General features: G+C 41.2%; 2 protein-coding genes across 5 annotated transcripts in view; both read left to right on the top strand.

Annotated features, from left to right (window-relative positions):
• The first annotated feature begins 328 nt into the window (after positions 1-328).
• LOC126400172 (protein kinase C and casein kinase II substrate protein 3-like) lies at positions 329-15,647 on the top strand. Of its 3 annotated transcripts, none has more exons than XM_050060718.1 (10): positions 329-406; positions 5,624-5,700; positions 5,829-5,985; positions 6,232-6,467; positions 8,838-8,993; positions 9,401-9,576; positions 9,662-9,782; positions 11,823-11,890; positions 12,018-12,097; positions 15,022-15,647. In XM_050060718.1, the coding sequence occupies exons 2-10, from the start codon at positions 5,644-5,646 to the stop codon at positions 15,132-15,134; spliced, it is 1,164 nt and encodes a 387-aa protein (XP_049916675.1). In that variant the 5' UTR covers positions 329-406; positions 5,624-5,643; the 3' UTR covers positions 15,135-15,647. The 3 variants fall into 3 exon arrangements, with proteins under 3 accessions (XP_049916675.1, XP_049916673.1, XP_049916674.1); XM_050060716.1 differs by lacking the exon at positions 329-406 and adding an exon at positions 3,909-4,105; XM_050060717.1 differs by lacking the exon at positions 329-406 and adding an exon at positions 4,207-4,447.
• Positions 15,648-17,486: 1,839 nt separating this feature from the next.
• The window catches only part of LOC126399796 (circularly permutated Ras protein 1-like), a 16,343-nt gene continuing 10,045 nt past the window's right edge, over positions 17,487-23,784 (top strand). For both annotated transcript variants that reach the window (XM_050060061.1, XM_050060060.1), the window contains exons 1-5: positions 17,487-17,590; positions 17,896-17,995; positions 20,645-20,899; positions 22,667-22,900; positions 23,017-23,151. In XM_050060061.1, the coding sequence (XP_049916018.1) occupies positions 17,911-17,995; positions 20,645-20,899; positions 22,667-22,900; positions 23,017-23,151 (709 nt within the window). In that variant the 5' untranslated portion in view covers positions 17,487-17,590; positions 17,896-17,910. The remainder of the gene's footprint in view (positions 17,591-17,895; positions 17,996-20,644; positions 20,900-22,666; positions 22,901-23,016; positions 23,152-23,784) is intronic.

Genomic DNA, 23,784 nt, shown 5'->3' with positions numbered 1-23,784 from the left:
ACTGTGACGATTAATTTAATTTTAAGCAGTGTAGTTTCGTCCACCTCTGCACTAGGATTAGTCTCTGAACATTGCTAGAGCTGAGTGAGTGACTGCCTATACTGCTGGAGTGCCAGCGTACACTGCCATTTCTTTCCCCAAGAAGGGAAATCAGGGTTACAAAAAAGAAAAGAAAAAAGAAAGGAAAAGTAGAGAAAGCAAACTGACTTTATAAAGAAAAAAATATCAAAAGGTGTGTGAGGAGACATGGATGAAGAGAGAAAGGGTGGGGGGCCCACAGGGACTGCTTTTGCATAGAGCCCAGGAGTTAGTGCTACACCCCTGTGTGTGTGTGGTGGGTGGTGAACATGGTCTTAAGATACGTTGGCTCTGGATAAGCTGTTAAGAATTGGTTACTGCTTCAAAGGTCAGTAATACTTTATAATAACCAATAATAAATAGTATACATACATAACATTGTATGTACCATATTAAGTATATTATATTAACCTTTAATAAACAAGGTTTAGGTGGCTATTGCAAAGTTGCAACTGATGATTATAATAACTTGTAAAATGGTTAATAAATACTATGTAGTGCATCTGTTAACACTCCAACTCTGTAATGGCCACCCAAAAAATGTTTAACCCAAACAATTAACAAATACTTAACCTGTAATATAACATGTTGAAGTGTGTTCAATACTGAATTGTAATGATAATGTTCTACTAACAATCGGTAAACATACTTTAATTGTTAACAGTAAAATGACTATTAACAGTATGTTATGCAGGATTGTTGGTTCCTGTTTGCTCGCCAGTGAAAGTAAAAGCCAACCCCACATCTGGGGTTCTCATGAATGCCTCCTGCCTATGGTCTGGCATCTGGTCGCTACTATTATAAAGCCTGGTGGAGGTAAACACACATAAATGTCTCTAGCACAGAAAATAACGAACCAGTCAAGTTGCAGTTACAGTCTGTTCAAACTCATATTGACAGTGTTTTAAATAAAGATGTTGCTGCCAGAAAAGTGTTTTATGTAGAATATTATGATGTCACAGTGAAGGTGACCTTTGACCTTTTGGGTATAAAAATGTCATCACTTAGTCATTTTATCCTGTTAAACATTTGTGTGAAATGTTGTCATAGTTAGCGTATAGGTTCTTGAGTGATGGCCAAAAACGTGTTTCTTGAGGTCACAGTGAGCTTGACCTTTGACCTTTGACAACCAAAATCTAACAATTTCATCTTTGAGTCCAAGTGGACATTTGTGCCAAATTTGAAGAAATTTAGAGCCTGGTGAGACCATCCTCATGACGTAAGCTCAACATCGTGTTTTTCTCTCTGTATCATTTTGGCCCCGCTGCCGCCCCAAACACTTAGAGTGGGCAAGAGTACTCGCCTTGACAGACAAATTCCTTCAGCCAATCAGTGGCAAAACAACAATGAACTCTGGATTTGAACCGGGGAACAGTGTAGCGACAAATTTAGCGACCTATTCACACCATTAGGGTAAAAGCAGGAATGTATTTAAATATATTCTATTCTATTTAATTCCCATGCATGCTGCGCAGAATAACCACAGTCCACAGCTCCTCTGCTGAGTCTCTCCCCCTCTCTCCTTTTGTGCAGCAGCACTGCGCAGGTACCAGCTGGGCCTGGTCCAGGCTCAGGGTGAGCAGCGGGGAGGAAGTTGCTCAGCGTCCTTTATACCTCCATTAAGAACTGTTTGTTGTCAATCTTACGCACCCAGTTTGGACAGGCATACAAGAACTGGCACGGTTAGGTTGGTTCCGAAAGTTACACAATAACACAAACTAACTACCCAGTTGGGGGCAACGGAAGGCCAGAGACTCATTGTGTTCTTAGGAGTAAAATTACTGTTTCTTCATTGCGGTGTCTGTTTCCTGTTGTAGAGAGCTGTCTGACGGCAAGGTTAAGCTGTGAAAATATTCTAAATATAGCGTACATATAGCGTACACTTAAACTGATGTTGATTTTTTTTTTAGGTGGTCAAATTTTCATGTGGCTAAAAAGTGTTTTGCTGCTGTCCCCGTCCACAATCACCAGAGTCCTTTACCAGATACACAAATTTGTCGGGAGACCGACAAACATGTCCTGTCAACTGATAGAAGGTAGCCTGGTTCCAGACCATAGACCCCGCCCACTCAACTGAGTAGGCTTGCATCTCTGGTCTGGCATACTTCAATGAATTTGCGATTTATCTCGTCCAAACGATGGACGGACCAATGAATGCCGGGGGTCTAGCGATTAGCCAATCAGCGCCACCCTGATGTCAAGCTGTACGCCGGTGGGTAACTGGTGAGGATAGCAACAATGGCGACCACTACAGATCCTACAGACCACATTAACGATGCTATCGAGGTATTTCGCCACTACTTGCGTTAATGGAGGACCAAATTAAGGAAGCTGCTAAACTGGATTTAACGGCGATGCAGCGGGGCGTGCACGACGACGGAGACATTTTAAACGGGCAATGCTCGCTTGTTTTCGGCACCCCCGAGGCATGGATACTAATGACTTCAGATTCTGGGTGAGTCGTTGATCTCTACTGATTGGTTAGGGAAAAATCAAATTCCCTCCCCCTTGTAAATCGCCTTCAATGGAGGCGATGTCAGACTGAAGGTTCTGGGAGCTTCAGTCTGACACTCAGACTAGATAGAAGGGAGTCAGCTGATAGATCACATGATTCCTTTCTATGCAACCAATTGGCAAATCTCATTCAGGGCGCCCTATTTAAATTGCTCTGGCCTGCCTACTGTTGCTGCTTCCTCTGCAAGCTGCCTCCAACCCAGCTCCTCCTTTTCATGCTGTGTCTGACTTATCGATGTCATTTCTGTTTGTCATTGATGATGCTCTGTTCTGTTCCCAGGGCGGGGGGGACCGGGGGGGTCTTTGCTGCTGCTCTCTTCCTGCCCTAGGCTTTCCATGTAGGCGCATGGAAGGGCAGGGAGGTTTGCTCTCTCTACCTCAGGCTCTCCTTGTTTGCACGTGGAAGGGCAGAGAGGTGCACTTTCCACCTTAGGCTTTCCATGTAGGTGCATGGAAGAGGCTTTCTGTGTAGGCCTAGGAAGACAGAGAGGCCCCAGAACAGAGCCAAATATAATACTGCAAATGGAAAAGTTTTCTTTGACTAAAGTGGTCCTGACTAGACTTCACTTATTGCTGTGTTTACTAATGTTAGAGTTAGCGCTTGCTGCTAGGGGAGCCACCATTACTGACGGCCTGCATTTTACGTCATCATCTAAAATGCAGTCCCTGGTTGGCTGCTTATGTTGTCAACTAAAATGCGGATCCCTGATTTGCCCGATTGGATTGTAATTTCTGGAAAGTGTTTGGGGCGGCAGTGGAGCCACACTGATACAGAGAGTGAAACAGAATGTTGAGCTCACATCATCAGGATGGTCTGTCCAGGCTAGCATAGTGTACCTTTAACTAAAGTTTAATAAGCTCAATTCAAAGTGTTACCTAAAAGTCTAATTATATACATCATTTATCACAAAAAGACGACAAAATCTAAACCAGACAGAGACAGAAGGAAGTGACATGTGACACCGGTGTCCTCCTTTAACTTCTGGCAAAGATCCAGGAGAGTAAAATCCCACAGAAGGTAAACAGTGTGTGGTTGAACACGCTGCACGCTGGTCTCCCTTTGACGTGTTGTCCTTCTAGGCCTGAGAATGGCAGGTCACAAAGGAGCACAGGGGCTAAAGTGCCAGTTCATGGGACACCCCCCACCCTGCTGTCACATACTCTCACTAATAAGCTCACATGACTCTGTGCCACACTGACACGTTTCTGTGACTGTCGAATGGTCAAAATGAAGGTTCAGCATCTCATTAACACCATATTGAGAGAGACAGAGGGAGGGACGGGCACGGAGAGAGAGAAGGAGGGGGATTCTTCCAGCTGTTTTTTTTTTTTTATTCTAATAGAGTGGAGAGAAAGTGAGAGGGTGATAGTCAAAGAGCTGGTAAGCTCTGTTAGGGAGTGGAGCCAGTGAGTTAGAGAAGTAGAGAATGGGGTTAAAGTAGGGAACAGAGGAGAAAGAGTTCATGACTGTGAACTAGAGTATCACAGCTGACGTGGGAGGAGAGCAAGAAAGGTAAGTTTCTTCCTCCCTCTTTGCTTGCCCCGAAGCCAATAAGCAGCGGAGTGATCACCATGCAAATGCTCTAATTTGTTTAAAATTTTTTTTTTTTTTGCTTGCATTGTCTTGGTGTCTCACGCCCACTTTCAGATCAACAACGTGTGTGTGTAACTTTAAGTGCCAAGGGAAAATTGGGTCAGTGAGAGAGGAGAGAGGGAGAGAAGCATGTGTTAGAGGAGGAGAGGCACACTGAGAGAGGGGGAGACGGACAGAGAAATGGAGAGAAAATCCTCAGCAGCCCTTGAACTACAGTAACAAGTGGTCACTTGAGTAATCACTGGTGATTCAGAGAGAAATGTAAGTGCTCCCAGGCATGACTGCTCTGTTGCCACTTTTTACTTCTTTCTGGCTTGTGGATGGACTTTTTTATAGCATTAAAATACTTTGATATGTTTCTGTGTGATAAAAAAAAAAGGAGAGGATGAGCTTCAAACCTCTGCATGGACGAGAACAGAATCAGGCAACGTTAAAAAGTGAAATCTAACAGTTGAGCCTTCAGAGACACTCTGCCATGTTTCCACTTGCTGAAGCTCATAGCAACTGAGAAAAAGAATGATGAAATAACATGATAATAAACACCTTAACACCAGCGAGCTGAGGGAAAGAAAGTCCTCGATGAGCCTGACTCTCCGTCATGCTCAGTCTTGTGATGAGGTGTGGTTAGTCACTTTCATATTACTCAGCCAGCAATGTGCCAACCCAGACAGAAATAGGCCCGAATGTGACAGCGTCCTTTGCATGTTTGTGCATGCATCTCCCTTCTTTTGTTCAACATGCGACACTTGTGCTGTGCCTCACATGCTGGTGCAAAAAATGTCAGCTATCTTGACAGTTTTTTCCTTTTAAGTCCTGCGTTCCGGTTTGTTTGCCAAAGCAGAAATCTAGCACTTGCGGTTATAGTCTCTGAATCGAATACAAGGAGGAGTCAGAGTGGGAGACAGTTGGTTCTAATAGGCCTTGTATTAGTCAGAGCAAAGGGGAAAGATGACCTTTCCCTGCTGTTTATTTTGGGAAGGCAACAGGAAGAATGCTGGAGCAGCTGTTCTATTCCTACTGGCAGATCCCACCCCTGTGAATTCCAGTCTGCCACTGCAACGACACTCCCCGTACTCATGCAGGGGGCTTGGATGTATCCAAGCACTGTACAGTGTAAATAACACCTCATCAGAATCGTACAAGTTGTTATGGCAATAAGCTCAGCCACACACACACACACACACACACACTGCAAGGCTTCAACTGCCAATTATTTCCTATCAGACATGCCTGCCATGCAGGGGGGGCAGCTCTGTTTATGAGGAAGTCGGCCTGTTGTATCTGCACGTTACACTACTGTATGTAGAGGTCCAACCTGTTACATGACAATCAGTGTCACCTGTCTGCCAATAACAGCTCTGTTTCCTCGCTCGTTATGCATCTTAACCAGTTGAGCAACTCTCTCGTATGACACAAAGGGCTATCTCTCGCTTTCAGAGACAGACACGTTCCTAAAAATGGCAAGCCTTCCCAAAGAGCCACCCGAGGATCCCAAGAGGCAGAGTTTCTGGATGGTGAGGATTATATTAATGATCAAATCTAAGAAAACTACAACCCTAGGAAGAGCTAATTAATCCAAAAGCAGTGTGTGTTTGTGAATGTGCAACATGAGTTCTGTCATCACCATCTTTCCTCCTCCCAGCCGGGGAATTATGTGCGTACAGTGCACCGAACTGAACAGTCCTACCAGGCCTGCAATGACATTGTGGCCTGCTTCATGGAGAGAGCAAAGGTGGAGAAGATGTACGCCCAGCAGCTCAGCCAGTGGAGCAGCAAGTGGAAGTCCATAGTGGATTCTCGTAAGTATGAGAAGCTGCATGCTGTACGATGGGGAGCCTAAAAACAGACAACAAGCATTCCCAGGCCTTTTTGATCACCTCAGCTGTCAACAAGTTAAAATTACCTCTTGATTCTTATTAAATGGCTGCATGTGTGCATGTTTGAAACTTAACAAATAGGGTCATTATTCCTCTATTGGTTCCATGACTCACCTCTGTGCTCTGTGTTGTTTCATTACTCACACTGTCTTTTTTCACATTCCCCAGGGCCACTTTATGGCTCCCTCATGAGGGCTTGGCAATGTTTCTTCACCTCCACCGAGCGATTGTCCGCCCTCCACTCCTCCATCTCCCAGTCGCTCATGGCGGAGGAAGGGGACCGGGTGAGGACCTGGCAGAAGGAGACCTTTCCAAAGAAACTCTTCTGTGGGTTCAGGGAGAGCCATGACAACGGCACAAGCTTTACTCGTGCGCAAAAACCCTGGTCCAAAAAACTGATGAAGGTGTGTGTGTGTTTGTGTGTGTGTCTCTGCACATGCTTTTAATGGTGGTCATGAGTAGACAAAAATCTTTACTGCATCTCATGGTCTTCATTAGCAAATACAGTTTGTGAACTCAATCAGTTGGCAACTCCATCTGCTGATGAAGCCCACAAGATGCGGTTGAAAGCTCAGAAAAACAGCTAGTAAGAAGACTTTGAAGTGCTGATAATATTTTTTCTGCGATGTTTTTAGTCAAACAGCTATTTCAAAGGTCAAGAATGAACTGTCATGCACAGCAACACGTTTTTCAGTATGGTTTAAAGGAATAGTTCAGCTTTTTGGAAAATACACTTACTCACATTCTTGTTGAGAGTTAAGTGAGAAGATTGATGTTGGTAAATATGAAGCTACAGCCAGGAGACAGTTAGCCACACTTAACATCAAGACTGTAGACAGGGGGAAACAGCTAGCCTACCAGCTCCTCTGAAGCTCACTAACTAACACACATTTCATTTCTTTAATCCGTACAAAAGCCAAAGTGCAAAATTGACACATCATAGTTTCACAGTTGCATGCCATTAGACAGAATGGTCAACTTCTTGCACACTGTTTACATCATCAGTCAGACATTGCCTCCACTCTACCTGATTTATATAGGGGATTCGATTTTCTCTAACCACATTGATGACATTTAGATCATCAGAACATCTCGGATAGCAACATCTGTCTTTTTACCCAGTCGCCATTGTTGTTAATACCCCTTATTGGTTCCAGGACACTGTTTGGCAATGCTTGACCTGGCTTGACATTGGTGTTAGTCTCGCCCGTAGCACTGATTGAATAGATGGATTGTCAACCGAGAACCTGCTGTTTCATGTCACAGTGACGAATTAGTCAACGCGGTGGAGTGGGCGGATTCAAAGGTCTGGACCCAGGCATGTTTTATGGGGTTTAGGTGTCAAACTATTTCTTAACTTTAAGAAGTTACAGAAAATGGTCCACCACATAACCCCACTGCATTGAATGTGTGTCCCAAAATGTCAAACTACCCCTTGAAGTTGTGCATTTGTTTTTCTATAATTATTTGAACGTCCCGTGTGTAGGATTTAGGGGGATATATTGGCAGAAATGGTTTACGGTATTCGTAACTATCTTTTAATCAGTGTATAATCACCTAAAAATAAGAATTGGTGTGTTTTAGTTACCTTAGAATGAGCCGTTTATCGCTGTGTTACATTTACCTCAGAAGTTGGAAGTCATGCAGGGGATTATGCCAGTTTCAGTACAACAAGTTGGAAGACCAAGATGTTGTTAGCAATTCCAGTTCAAGCCAGGTTAACAATTGTTGACGATACCAGTTAAGAGCAAGGCGTTACGCTGTATTTTGCACATACAAACACTGTATCAACATGTCCACATATAGAAGTTGGGATAGGACTGTGTGTAGAGACAGAAGTGCTAATAAACAGTGTAATACTGCAGCGTTCACTATTGTTGATGTGTGGAGCAGCCATATTGGATTTCGAGGTTGGGGTTGGTGAAGTTCCTCCAACTTTCCAAGTAGGAAATCCGACTTAAAGGAGCATTCCAGTTGAAATTTACGACTGGGAACTCAGAAATCCTGACTTCCAAGTACAAATGGAACGCATCGTATTTACATATGGAGCTGGTCATTTTCCACATAGTCCGCCATGTCGTTCTTCAGTTGCTTAGAACAGACCAACCAAATGCTGGCTCTAGATAGGGTCATTCACTTTTTCGTGTTTTTGTGTTTTCATGTTTTTGCACTGGCCACTGCAGTTCACATTTGGCAGACGGTAGAAGTTAAGTTCTGAAACTCACCACTAGATGCCACTAAATACTACACACTGGACCTTTAAATCACTGGATGTAACTTGAGTGAAAATGAATCAAAAAGATAAAGAAGCTAATATGTGAGAGGCAAAAACTAACCACAAAATATTGCATGTTAGCAATCAATTAAAAAAAACTAAATCAACCAAAAAGTCAACTTTGAGTTGAGAATGTGGAAACGTACGTATAAAATAGAATGCTGCGCAAAATGAAGTCAGTGCATCAACAACAAGTTACAGTGTTATGGGGAGGTGTTACATCTTTTGTACTCCCTGAACTCACCATGTTTTTATACAATCCAACAAATGAGAAATGGCATGTTAGAAAGTGAGCTCTAGAGATGCTGATAGGTGGATTTCTTTTTACAGGCCAGCTGTTTTCCCCTGTTTCCAGTCTTTGTGCCAAGCTAAGCTAACCATCTTCATGCCTCAGCTTCATGTTTAACTCTTGACTAGAAAGCTAATAAGCAAATTTTCCAAAATGTCAAACTTTCTTTTGACTAAATAATATGCATGTGTGCGAATGTTTACTCAACAGCTGGAGAAGGCCCGAGTTGCATATCACAAGTGCTGTCAGAGAGAACAATCAGCCCTCGACAAGGAGAAACAAGCAAACGAAAACACTGAGATGAGTCCGGAGAAAAAGCAGAAAATTACAGAGGCCAGAGAAAAGGTCACAGAGGAGAAAGAAAAGGTGAGGGGGGATGTTAACACACTGCACCGCTTCACTCCAAGTATGTCACGCATGTCGAATTAGGGCTCCATTCACAGCACATTTAAATGCACAATTCCTGATTCACGCCACGCCACACAGTTAAACATGATGCATTCCTCGAGAGTTTTGTTGGCCTGCTGCATGCGGTGATGCACTATCAACTCTAAACACGAAGCCCCAGCCTTAAATATCTGTTCCAAGCATTTCCCTTGTATGGAGATGTGTTATTGTTACACTGCTCAGTGTTTATGGAGCCTAGCATGGGAACGGTAAAGAGCACCAGATGATTTATACATTTTAGATCTTCCGCCATTAAAGAAACAGCAGAAGTTCGTCCAGAGAAAGCATTCCGTAACTTCTCATCATAAGACTGTTTTTTTCTGCAGATAAGAGACCGCTACGAGCAGCTGCTGGAGGATGTGTCGTCCTACACCCCTCGCTACATGGAGGAGATGGAAGCCATTTTTGAGCAGTCGCAGGAGGAGGAGAGGAAGAGGATCAGCTTTCTGAAGCAGGCCTTCCTCTCCATCCACAGACATCTTGACGTCACCAACAATGAGAGGTGAGCAGCCATCGGATGATTGGATGTCTGTTAGAGGTTGATGCCGCGCAAATGTTTTTGTGTATTTACTGTGTCCTTGTGCCAGTGTGAAGGCGGTGTACAGTGAGCTCCACGACACTCTGATGGCCATCAATGAGCAAGATGATCTCAAATGGTGGAAGAACAACCACGGCCCTGGCATGCCCACCGACTGGCCAAAGATTCAGGTATGTTATGAAGCTGCACAAAATCAATATGGAAACAGGCAACTTTTCACCCCTAGTGTTTCCAAGGGGTTTTATTGTTGGTGTCGCTGTTGCAAAGACAGATCTACCACAGTTTCCTCAGTTACTTAAATTCACTCGGAGCATTTCACGAAGAATGCAACAGAATGGCTTACAATACTGTTTGGCAACTGGGGACAGCTACCACGGAAAACAACAGGGTTTTCCCCTTCATGTTTTGGTTGCGCTTCGGTTGTTGCCAATTACTGTATATAAAGATGGGAAATGAACCAAACTAAAAATGTCAAAAAGTACACGTCACTTTAGGACGTTCTCATCACACTGATGTTATGTTCAAGTGTTCATTTTTCTGATAAGTTTGGTTTTATTCATTTATTTGAAGCTATAAAATGAGGGTGTGACATCATGATGTGCTCATGTGCTCTCGATTAATGGCGCTGCTCACAAGTGGCATAAGGAAGTTACAACGGGCCCCAGTTCATGTCATAATGACAGGCCCTAGTGCATGCTAGTTGCTATTTATGCACCTAAAGTAGTTAAACTAGTTACCATATGATCGTATCATCACGTCACATGAAATTGAGACTTGAAACTGGATAGCACCAACATGCATATTACCAGAAATCATCATCACATATATGTATATGACAAAAAAAAGAATTTAATATTAATCATTTAATTGAATATTTTTTCTGGCTCATTTACAGTTTATGTAGAATAGCAAATTTTGTTCTAGATCGCTACTGACTATTTTACAAAAACAAAATAACAAAAAGGCATATATAGCCTAACAAATTGCACTAGAGAGTTCTTTGGCAATCTGAATTACTCATAAGGCCTCCATTTTCTGCCCTTTATATTGTTGGAGGGCCCACTCTCTCTATGGGCCCCCTCACCTCATGGGCCCCAGTGCCTGCACTATCTATATTTACGCCCCTGCTGCTCACAATTGGATGTGTATGGGCAGAAACGTGATACAGCAGCTCCACTTTCTGATCGCTACTGTGCAGACTTGGCTCCAAATGACATCACTAGGGCTTTACAGTATCTGGGACATTTTGGCTTCATTTTTGTACAGTGAGAGGAAGTGCAGACATGTTTGTCCATCTTTACACACATCCTTTGGACCATGAATCAAGCCATCATTTTCCTGGGGGATTGTACCCAGTGGCAGACAGAACTGCATAGTGAAAGCAAGGCTTATAGGGAACCAATCTTAACATGGATGGTGTCATTATTCTACAGCCATTACATTGTGCAATCAACATTTACTTCATTATGATTGTCCATCCATTCATCCATTTTCAACCACTTATCTGAAGCCGAGTCGAGGGGGCAGCAGGCTGAGCAAAGTATTCCAGACGTCCCTCTCCCCAGCAACGCTTTCCAGCTCCTCCTGGGGGACCCCGAGGCGTTCCCAGGCCAGATCAGATATGTAATCCCTCCAGCGTGTTCTGGGTCTGCCCCAGGGCCTCCTACCAGTTGGACATGCCTGGAACACCTCTAAAGGGAGGAGGAGGCATCCTGATCAGATGCCCGAACCACCCCAACTGACTCCTTTCAATGCAAAGGAGCAGCAGCTCTACTCCGAGCTCCTGATCCTATCTGTAAGGCTGAGCCCAGCCACCCTTCAGAGGAAACTCATTTTGGTCGCTTGTATCCGCGATCTCATTCTTCCGGTCACTACTCAGAGCTCATGACCATAGGTGAGGGCTGGGATGTAGATGGACCAGTAAAGCTTTGATTCGTTAGATTAGTTAAAGGAATAAACTTGTCTGTTTCCACTTGAGTATTATTGTTGTTCTGTGCGAACCTGTTAACTTGTACTTGTTGAGTTTTTCTTGTTTTTACCTCAGTTAAATAAAATCACAGCCTCATACATTGTATAAAACACACACACAAGATCTTTACCATGAAAATAAACTCGGGTTGTGTGAATATTTGCATGATCTAGCAATGCATTTATTGCAGCTCTATTACTTGATGCAAGTGTTGAACCTAAATGTTTGTCTCTCCCATCAGGAATGGGTCCCACCAGTAAAAAAGCTAAATAGAAAGAAGAGAGACCAGAAAAGAAAAGAGAGCCGACCGTAAGTTACCCAGTGTGGTGCTTGCAATGTATGATAACTTTTTTTTCAAAGAAATATTAAACTATTTTATTTTTAGACATATTTGTGTTTTTCTGACTGCTCAAACATCCGTGTCTCCTCCTGTTAGTGTGATGATTGGAGGTGTGAAGGTGCGAGCTTTGTACGACTATGTGGGAGAGGAGGGTGACGAGCTGTCCTTTAAAGCAGGTGACGCATAAAGTGTGATGTGACGACACTCAGAAGTAAAAGACAGTTTGTTATTTTCACTGTTTTAAAGCTACAATATGCAAAATGTTTTATGCAAAAATTAAACCATTGTATCAGAATAAAGGAGTGGGCGAGACAAGAAATGCCTTGCATCCCTCTAAAATGATGCCAGACAGGCTGGTAAACATAAGTGTGATGTTACATTACATGATTTCTGGGTATTGAAGTTCAAATATAATATTTTAATGCCACCGCTTTATCAAAGTCTGATGCGGCTTTTCAAATTGCATACTTTACTTTCAGTATGTACTGCGGCTGCCCTTTCAAAGCACATTCTGTTGCATTCAGTATGCACATAATCGGGACAACTACTTTGTCATAACATTGCACCCAGAACTTTGACCCCCTTGCTAAAATATCCGTTACCTTGGAGATAAAACAAAACACCATTTGCCGAGCTCGCCAGAGAAGGAGGTCAACTCAGACAGCTCCACTGCTGTTACTTTGCAATGTATGTAGTTTTAACTTTGTATACTTGATATAACTGCATACATTTCAGATTCCTATACTTTATATTCATGACAACAGACATTTACATTTCATGTCATTTTATTGTCAGTAATCTTTATGATTATTTTGTTCACTTACACAATGAATATTCCTGTTATTACTATTCAACTGGTCATTAGTATCTTGAATGTGCTGTCATCCATCATTGCAGCTTCTAACAGTTGTCAACAAGCTGTCATCATCCGTCTGTGGCTCAGTAGATGTGACGTATCTTACGCCTGTGCAGAGCATTTTAGGTCAGAAAAGCCAGAAAAGCTCGCTGGCTTGCATACTTCCAAATATGACCAGATGCAGCAGGACTTCCTGGTATTTTTGGCAGACTGCACTGGACATAGCGACTGTGTAATGGGACATACTAAGTCTTTTTCTGGCATACTAATTAGTGTGGTAGTGAGGGTATTGGAACACACACGAATGATAGTGTAGTTTTGTCCAGATGTGAAAATAGAAAATAGTTTAATCCCTTTAAATGTCCACACCAAGAAAAAAAAGGAACGGAAAATCTTTTGTTTGCATTTTTTATTTTCTTGAGGCAATAATTACATTTTTTTCTTTAATCTACTTGAACAGACCCCATAGTTTTTTATATATGTATAAGCCTCTACCAGATGGTTGAGATGCCACTCAATGTTATTTGTAAAACAGAAAAAAAAATAAAAATTAAAAACCATGTACTGTTATAATGCTAGTACCAACATATCATGGATCATTTATCATGGAATATTAAGTATATGTATTCTAGATATTTACCATTACAATACTTTGAAACATTTCAGACATAGTAAAAAAAACATACTGATGTATTTAAAAAAAAAAATTAAGCACATAATGGTAAAGCACGGGGCGGCATGGTGGTGTGGTGGTTAGCACTCTCGCCTCACAGCAAGAGGGTTGCCGGTTCGATCCCGGGTGTGGGAGCCCTTCTGTGCGGAGTTTGCATGTTCTCCCCGTGTCAGCGTGGGTTCTCTCCGGGCACTCCGGCTTCCTCCCACAGTCCAAAGACATGCAGATTGGGGACTAGGTTAATTGATAACTCTAAATTGTCCGTAGGTGTGAATGTGAGCGTGAATGGTTGTTTGTCTCTATGTGTCAGCCCTGCGATAGTCTGGCGACCTGTCCAGGGTGTACCCTGCCTCTCGCCCGATGTCAGCTGGGATAGGCTCCAGCCCCCCCGCGACCCTCAAGAGGATGAAGCGGTTAGAAGATGAATGAATGAATGAATGAATGGTAAAGCATTAAATATATGACATTAACAACAGTGACTGTTAAGTTTAACTGTTAAGTTGAGCATGGCTTTAGACAGGAAAAAAACATCGTACTGAATTATTTCAGTATATACATATATATATATATATATATATATATACACATATGTATGTATGTAAGTATTGGAAAACATTAAATGAATAATTTAACAGTAATGAAGGATCAGAAGTGTTGTTATTCTATAGCGATTAGTCAGTTTGAATGACATTAGCTTTGCTTCACTACCTTCACCATATAAGGACAAAACAACCATTTGCTTGTGCATGTTTTTAAAGAATTATTTGTCCCTTATTAAACTTTTATTTTTTGTCTTACGTTACATAAATCTGTTCAGTAAGACTTCTGAAACTAGAACATGTTGAAAAAATATACCTACCTTTGAAAATCCCACCATATAGAGCCCTCATGTCTGGAGTGAGTTATTTTTTTGGCAAACTGAAAAGGCACAGTGACATCTAGTAGACTTTTATCAGCATCACATACCTAAACCAAATGGTGGAGATAGCACAATCAGTGCTATCACACATTTCACATTACGATATAGTGACTTGAAGTGTGCCCTTATAAACGGTTGCACCGAACGTTTAAGGGATTTATTCATACAGTGAAGCACAGATAGTACAATTAAACAGCTCTAAACTTAACCATTGTGGTTATACTGTCATCAACATCCTGTAGAGACTAATTGCTACACTCAAAATAAGCTTGAAGAGATGTTTTGAAAGTGTATTTATCTCTTTTATTCAGCTTGATAACGCATTGAAATCTTAACAGATAGTACCAAAATATGAATGTACCATTTGCAACGCTTCTTTAATTTTTGTAGCCAGACAACCTGCTTCAAGATAAGGTGAGCTTATCAAACAACACCCATCAAAGTCAATCGAGGCAAGCTCATCCTAAAATGATATTTTCCAAACTAATATATGCTATGATGCCTTACTTATGTGATTAAAATAAAATTTAAAAAAGTAGAATATTGTACCTTGTAGCTTTATATTTGTATTGTACTTTAGATGAAATTATGAAATGATTAAAACATTTTTATAAATATGTTGACAAGCAGAGTTTATTTTCTGTGATCCCAGGTGAAGTGTTCCTGAAGGTGGAGGAGGAGGACGACCAGGGCTGGTGTCGAGGCGTCCTGAGTGGAGGGAAGGAGGGCTTCTATCCAGCAAATTATGCTGAAATTGCGGAATGACGTCACCTTGTCTAATATGTCCTAAACTTATTTCTCACAAAGATTTCAAATCCTCTAAAAAAATATTATTATTATTATATTATGTCTTGTCACACTGATTCATGTCAGATATAATCTGTTCCCAGCCATTTTTTAAATGTCAGATTTAAGGCCTTAATATCCTAAACTACTCTGGTTTGAGTACTTCTGCAATATGAATTAACTTAACAAAGACTACATGTACTGTTTGTGCAGAAGCTGTATGTGTGAGTGTGTATGTGTGTCTGCATGCATGTGTGCACGTTAAGACAAAAGAGAACAAGAGAGGATATTTATTTACTGCCTGAGTCATTAGGTCACTGTAATGAAGATAATGATACATGAGGTTTACCCAGGCACAGGTTTACAGTAACAGGAGCACACACAGTTAATGTTTACTTAATAAGTATTATGTAGAGGCACATAGAAATACCTTTGACTGAGGGAATGGATTTTCAAAATAAAAGTGTAATTGTCTTGCCTCTAATCCATGTCGTTGAGAATTTTTGTCACCGTGCTAGCTGTGTGTGTCTGTGGATGGCAATGTTGATCAGCCGGTTGGTCCATCACTTTGGTGCGGACTGAAATATCTCAACAAACATCAAATGGATTGCTACTAAATTCTGAACCGTCATTCATGGTGTGAAGGGGATAGACCCTAATGACTACAGGGATTCCCTTACTTTTCATCTAGTGCCATCAACAGGTCAAAGTAAGTTAACACATGTTAGCATGCTAACACGCTAAACTAAGAAGGTGAACATGGCAAAGATTGCAGCTATACATCAGCTCGTTGGCGTAGAGTAGTGCTGGAATAAGTCCTACAAGGCTGAAGTGAGTTCTCATGTTAGCACTCTTGGTTCCTTCGCCTTGAAGTCAATGGGTTTGCATTTTTGTTTCAAAAATTATTTAATTCAATTGAATTCAATTCAATTTTATATGATAAAAATATATCCGTATCATGAATATATATTTACCAAAGAGCTTATTTTTTTGCAATAATCCAAAATCAGGTGACAAAAACTCCCATTGACTTTTTGTCAAGGGAACCAGGGTGCTAACTTTTTGGTTGGCCTACAAATAAACGCCCTCCCTGTACTGCTCTATTGGCACTGGGTGCATGCTAGTGTTCTGACATTAGCATTTAGCTCAAAGCACTGCTGTGCCTAAGTACAGCCTCACAGATCGGCTATCATGGCTGTAGACTCAGTCTTGTTAAAGGAGCAGTGTGTAGGATCTAGCTGTGAGGTTGAAGATTGCAACCAACTGAACACCCCCTCCCTTTCCAGTTGTTAAGGCGGCATTCGGGTTCATTTGGGCCATCAAATTCAAGCTGCCACTTCAACATAAAAACAAGAATGACCCTATCTAGAGACAGTATTTGATTTGTCCATACTGGGCTTCTGTAGAAACATGGTGGTGCAACATGGCAGGCTCCGTGGAAGAGTACTCCCTTTGTAGTTATAAATGGCTCAACCCAAGGTAACAAAAACATGATTCTTATTTTCAGGTGATTATACACTAATGAAATGATTGCTATTAATATTATATTGTATTTCTGCTAATAGATACCCCAAAATCCTACACACTGGACCTTTAAAATTTCATATTTTAAGAAAAAATTACACAAAAGACAAAAGAACAGACAAAAAGCAAAAACATACATGTGTTAATATGTGCCATCATTTTCAACTAAATTTCAAATATTTCAGTTGTATACAATGCTTATTATTATTTCATTATTATTTATTTATATTTATTTTATTGTCTATATTAGATACTTTTAATTAGGCTACATTAATCAAACAGAGGTTTAGCAAAATACTTAAAGACAATAAACTAAAAATAATTTAGGTATTTATTTATTCTGTCTGAGGTGCTCCAGTGCAAAGAAGTCTTGTAGATTTGAATCTACATTCCTAAAATTATTGATAATTGATATAATTGATAATTATTGTGGTAATGACATTATATTACATTACAGATGCTATTACCTTAAGTGACTTACATTTCTTCCCATTACATAACAAACTGTGTGTCCGTGTACATGAGGAAATTTTACACCATAGTTGTTGTGGGATATTCTTTTACTTTGAAAGGCATATTAATCATCTTGACCTTTGACATTTCACTGCCCTGTTTCTCAATTCAGCTCCTATTCTCCCACCCATTTTTATTTACATTCATGAAATGTTTAACCAGAGTTAGGCAATATGCGATAAATCTTTGGCTGAGCACCCAACCTTACACCTTTGCGCACACACTATACTACGGTATCACAGCTGACTCTTGAGGCAGTAAACCTGTTGGACAAGATGTCTGAGATACAAGTGGTGAACGACAAGACGTCCAACCGTGGTTGAAACATTTGTGAGACGTGGGAGGGCTTTGTGTTTACGGTTGCACTGTACTGACAGCATTTAAAGGACTCTGCATGTGTAAGTACGGCTTTGATATTTAGGCTTATTTCTTTGGGAATGTGTTGATGTAATGTTACAGTTACAGTAGGTACATGTCAACTGCACTGTGTGGATTAAGTTACCTTTATTAGAGTGCTTTTAAAGGTATGTCAACGTCTCAAAAACTGCTTGTCACATGCTCCCCACAGCAAATGTGTACTGTAATGAATTTGGATTGGAATGTAATTCTGTGTTTTATGGGTTAAAGGTGTTTATGTTTCCTCTGTAAAGTGTAATTAGGTGTTACTTTTTGTTAAGATAATGTAATGTCCTTTCTCTCACAGGCGGGTAAACTCACAATGGAATTTGCTTGTGGCTTTGTTTATGTGCCGCCATCAGTGAGTCACAAGGACGGCCAAAGACCCAACGTCTTTAAGCGCTCAGGTGTGAATTCTTTCAATCATTCCAAGGCATAAGACAATATAACGCTTGTTTAAAAAGACATGTCACATTTCTGAGTCCATTTGTAGTTGTACTTGTATTTTTCTCAGTTCTATGGATTTCTAGCCAAACACACTTAGTTTCAATGTAGCTTCAGTGGTGTTTGACACCTGAAAGAATTTCAGCTATCTAAAACATCAACACATTTTAGCGACACTGTCACAGGGTGTGTATCAGGCAGCAAGAAAGAGGCACTCAAATGCAGACAACCAGGCAGACAGGAACAGTTCAGTGAATTTATTAGTATTGATGATAAATAAACTTACGGGTAAAGGTAGTGAGTCAAAGGGAAGTAACCAAAAGTCCACAGGTTAACAGGAATGAGGCAGGGAAATGGTGCAGGCACATTTGAGCAGGAAGGCAGGAAGCAACACTGACAATCTGGAAAAGGGGCTGGCTGTGTTTACTGTACACTGACAGGATGATCAGGGAATGAATGAGACACAGGTGAGCAGAAGGATGTGGGTGTCAGCGTCCGAGGGCATCTGGTGGACAGGTGGAGGATGACAGTGACTCATGGGTGGATCATGACACAATGGGCCCCTGGTCACAAATATGCAAAGGACCCCAACACCTCTCCTACATAGGAGCAAGACACAGACTTTGTGGTGGTTTCCTCCTCCCATTTTTTTTGTTTGCATCTCTTTGGAGTCGTTTTCGTCTTTTAAAGGTCTAAGTTTAATTTGTAATTTTGTGTGTGGTCATTTTGTGTCTCTCTGTGGTTGTTTTTTGTCTCTTCCTAGTTGTTTCATGTCATATCAAGGTCATTTTGTGGGTTTTTTATTGGCTTTTTGGCTATTTTATTTCTCTTTGTAGTCATTTTGTGTCTCTTTTTATGGTTGTTTTGTCTGACTTTGTAGTAGTTTTGTGTCTTATTGAGGTAATTTTGAGTTTTTTGTCATTTTTTGTGTCTCTTTGTGGTTGTTTTGTGTCTTCTGGTAGTTTTATGCCTCTTTGTAGTCATTTTGTGTCTCTTTGTGGTTGTTTTGTGTCTTATTGGGGTGATTTTGTGTCTTCTGGTAGTTTTATGTCTCTTTGTAGTCATTTTGTGTATCTTTGCGGTTGTTTTACATCTCTTTATAGTTGTAATGCATCTCTGAAGTTATGTTGTGCCTGTGTTCTTGTTTTGTCTAAATGAGGTAATGAGGTCTTTTTTGGTCATTTTTTGTGTCTCTTTGTGGTTGTTTTGTGTCTTTTTGTTGTTTTGTTGTTGTTTTGTCTCTTTGTAGTTGTTTTGTGTCTTATTGTGGTAATTTTGAGTCTTTTGGTCATTTTTTGTGTCTCTTTGTAGTTGTTTTGTGTCCTTTTGTGGTTGTTTTGTGTCTGTGGTTGTTTTGTGTCCCTTTTTGGTTGTTTTGTGTCTCTTTGTAGTTGTTTTGTGTCTTATTGTGGTAATTTTGTGTCCTTTTTAGACGTTTCATGTCTCTTTTTATTTTCTTGTGTCTTAATGAGGTAATTTGATGTCTCTTTGTGGTTGTTTTTGTCTCATTTGGGTGATTTTGAGTCTTTTTTGCTCATACTTTCCTATCTTTTTGAATGTTTTGTGACTCTTTGTAGTTCCTTTGTGTCTTATTTAGGTAATTTTGTTTTATCCCTTTTTAGTCATTTTGTGTCTCTTTGTTGTCTTCTCATGTCTTATTCATGTAATTTGGTATCTGTTCTTGCCATTTTCTGTTTTTTTGTAGTCATGTTGTGTCTCTTTGTTGGGTGTTTTCTGTGTCTCTTTGTAGTCGCCTGTGTCTTAGTAAGGTAATTTGCAGTCTTTTTTGGTTTGGTAGTTATTTTGTGTCTCTTTGCAGTTCCTTTGCATGTCTTTGTAGTGATTTTGAGTCTCATCCTGGTTGCTGTTAACTTGACTGACATTTTTAGGGTTACAACTAACAATTATTGTCATCGTCAATTAACCAGTCGATTGTTTTCCCAAATAATCTATTAGTTGTTTGTAGGCCCACTCAGTAATCCATCCTTGCGGTGGCTGCAGTTTCATAGAAATGCACAGGCCTGGGGAAGCAGTGGGAATGGGAAGTGGAAAACAGCGGAGGCAGCTGTCATGACAGTCAGTCTCAGATTCAAATAGCTTCTTTGTTGACTCACCAGTTTGAAGAAATCCACCAAAGAGACACAAAGCTTTCTCTGTGCAGTCGCTACGTCTATCACTGACACGTCACCTGCTGTCAGGTCCATTCTCTGCAGGGTGGGGAAAGTCATTCTGGGATATATAGGAAGTCATAAACTGAAGTATGAGAGAGACAGAAGTAAATTCCAATACTTAATCCCAAAATCACTGCTAATTTATAAAAGTGTACACAGGTGGGCTTTTCCTTTCATCACAGCTTTCTGAGTGACTGGTTGGTTAAGTACCATTATGTATTATGCAATCAGTGACACACACAACCTCTCCTGTCTATCTTGGAGGAGAGATTCCTTTCAGATACTTTGCTTTTCTCAGTAAAAGCCATCTGCCACCTGAGTCACAATTTCTTCACAGCACAAAGGTCATAGCTGCACCAGTTGTTTTGTCTGCGCTCACATTTCTCCTGCAAGAAGCTGTTCTCAAATCACTGTATTTTTTTTCATGTCTATGCTTTTTAGCTCTTCTTCCTCCTGTTAACCGGATCCGTCCTCGCAATCCTCCCCCTCCTCCGCCAACAGTCTCCGCGGAAGCCAAATCACCGAAATCCCTCCAATCTACCTCCAAGGGTATTGAACAGTTGGAAAAGAGCAAGGAGTTGAAGAAGGCTGTGAAGCCCACACCCTTCTACGAAAATGCTGAATTTCACAATAAACAGCAGGCAGCCTCTTCCATCAGTGCGACTCCTCAGCAGCAGACACTGCCTCGAAAAGCAGGTACTGTGAATGTGCCAATATCAACGGAGAACATCACTCAAATTAAGAATTCCCATATGTTATTTCCATGGCTGAGTAAAGGTCAATCAATATTTGTGAACATGAGCTGCTCTCTCTCAAAGCCAGAAACCAGAGGAGGAAGTCTCAAACTTGTGATGTCATGGTATATAAAGTCTGGAGCTGCTCCAAAGACAATGAATGGGAGCCTGATTTTGTGGACCCACAGAATGTTTGTTTTCTTTTTTTACACCCAAATGAGCTTTATTCTGTTGACGTGTTCTCAGTCGTGAAACAGAAAATGTACATATAAACTCCAAACATCCCCCTGGGTGCTCTCCGCATCATCCAGAACATCTTTCCCAATTCATTGTCTAAGGAGCAGCTCCAGACTTCGTACCCTATGACAACACAAATTTAAGTTTTAGCACTCTAGTTTTTGGATTTGGGAGAGAGAGGCTGACGTTTTCTCGTATCTTTGGACTGTCTTCGACCATAGGAATAACATGAATGAATTTAGAAAATCAGCTCATTCCTACTCCAACTTCGTCACATATCAACGCTTGGTCATGGACTTGCCATGTCTAGATACAGCATGCAAGGTACCCTGGGTGCGATGGTTGTTGACGTTATGTACAACACTGCACATTGATGCAACTAACGCATGTGGTTGGGTTAAGGCAACAAAACCACGTGGTTAGGTTTAGGGGAAAAAAGAACAGGGTTTGGATTTACAGTCTTACGGGATGCAAACACAGCTCTCCCAGGTGAAAGTCTGTGTTTGTTGGACCCATCCACCACCCCTCTTGCTCACCCCACTTGGAGTTTCTCTGCCTTACTTTTCATTCTTGTTCCGCTGCATCATTAAGCTATAAAGGCAACTAGCCGGGCATTATGCCGCTGTAAAGATGGCTTTGTTTGTTGGTGTGTGACGCTGCAAGGCACTGCCCAAACATCGGAGACCGGGTTGTGAAAATTGGGCGTGTTCTCCTGTAGTGTAAATGTGCTGTTAAACAATTACAATTATTTTCAACAAGTAATTAACCTCTTATTTCAGCGTTGTCCCCTCAGTCACAGTCCACTGAGGGCTACCAAACAACAACAATGAAACAAAACATTAAAAAATGTTTTTTTCAATCAGGAAACTTTGGCTCTCTTTTTCAGAAACAATCCAATTTATGGGATTGGTACAGAAGTGTAATGCATTTAGTTGAGAAAAAAAAAACATTGTGTGTTTATTCTGAATCAACAAAATTATTATCTCAGAATTAGTTTTCCCAGAAAGAAATCTGCTCTTGTTGTTCTGAATTTCCAAGATTATTATCTCAGAATTATGCAAAAAAATTATAATGGAATTTTTTGTGTCTGTATTAACACATTAATAATCTCGGTAGTTTAGAAAGATCTGAATTAACAAGATTGTTACCAAAGAAAAAAAGAGTAGGTTCTTTTCTCCATAAAAACAGTTCTCAGAATTCTGAGATAATAATTTTGTTAATTTAGAAAAATGAAGTGAATGCATTACGCTTTCGTAGACTGGTGCATCACAAGAGAGAGAAATATGTTTTAATGGGAATGTAAACACTAGCCCTTTAACTCTTTAGTTGTATTCATAGCCAGAGACTGAGCTGCAGGTTGTATCACTGTGTTTAGTGGTCCAAAGCTCTTATGCAGGAATGTCATTAATCTGCAGCCTTCAAGATGCGTGACAGCTTTGTTTATTTTGGTGAACTGTTCCTTTAACACACTGCTCCTGTCTGCTTTACCCAGCTCTTCTTCCACCACACATGAAACCTGCAGCAAACACCAAGTCCCCTCCTTACAGCCAGCCACTTCCTTCCTCCAGCACCAACAGTCAGAGTTTTACCTACGACGTCCCGGACAATGAGCCAGATTTAAATGTGCATCCCTGGGACCCAAACTACTCGTACACTGCACCAGAAGGCACTGGGGGTGAGGTGAAGCTGCCAGCTGATACTAGCAGTGTGTCGGCCCAGACATCAAGTAAACAGAATTTTTTTTTTGGTCAATACAACATAATATATTTTCCAGATTTGGTGCTGCTTTGTGCGAACAGATTTAAAGACCAGTCAGCTCATCCTAGTTTATTCTGCTCTTAGCCCCACCTCTTCCTCCGAGACCTTCATTCATGAAGTCAATGCCAGAGTACCTGGTGCTGTTACCTGCGGGCCAGCTGTTGCCCTCATCGTCTCAGAAATCAAAATCACAACGTGTCCCAACCCCTACGCATAAAGGTAAATGTCTCCTTCAGGTTGTCAGAAGAATAACACTCATTGTGAATGTTTTACTCCACCAATGCCTTGAACTTAAAGGGACAGTTCACCCCAAAATCAAAAATACATATTTTTCATCTTATCTGTAGTGCTGTTTATCAGTCTAGATCTTTTTGATGTGAGTTGCAGAGTGTTGGCTGTAGAGATGTCTGCCTTCTCTCCAATATAATGGGACTAGATGGCACTCGGCTTGTGGTGCTCAAAGTGCTAAAAAAAATACATTTAAAAATTTTAAGGTCAATGTCTCTTTCCAGAAATCATGACCTGGTTACTCAAGATAATCCACAGATTTTGTTGTGAACAGTTTCATGTAGGAACTATTTTCTCTCTGCCAAAACTACAGCCACCAACCATATCACCAAGCCCTCAACAAGCATGCATCTACTTAGCACAGGCCCTCTGGAACAATAGGCCCGTTTCCACCGCAGGAACTTCAGGGTAATTTTACGAGGCCGGGGCCATTGGTGCGTGTCTCCACCGCAGGAACCACCCCCGAAGGACAGAGTTCCGGAACTTTTACAGGGGCTAAACAAGTCCCTGCCTCGGAGTAGGTACTCAGAACGGCCCCGAAAGACTCCTGGCTGGGGCTTGGGG

Source organism: Epinephelus moara, chromosome 13, assembly GCF_006386435.1.
Source record: "Epinephelus moara isolate mb chromosome 13, YSFRI_EMoa_1.0, whole genome shotgun sequence".
In the NCBI taxonomy this organism is placed as follows: Eukaryota; Metazoa; Chordata; class Actinopteri; order Perciformes; family Serranidae; genus Epinephelus; species Epinephelus moara.
This window is presented reverse-complemented; position numbering and strand designations above follow the sequence as displayed.

What these genes read in the sequence shown, in the direction of transcription:
- LOC126400172 (XM_050060718.1), top strand. Translation starts at nt 5,644, where the DNA reads ATGGCAAGCCTTCCCAAAGAGCCACCCGAGGATCCCAAGAGGCAGAGT. An exon ending in GGTCCAAAAAACTGATGAAG is followed by an intron (nt 6,468 to 8,837) that starts GTGTGTGTGTGT and finishes TTTACTCAACAG; the next exon opens with CTGGAGAAGGCCCGAGTTGC. An exon ending in AAAAGAAAAGAGAGCCGACC is followed by an intron (nt 11,891 to 12,017) that starts GTAAGTTACCCA and finishes TCCTCCTGTTAG; the next exon opens with TGTGATGATTGGAGGTGTGA.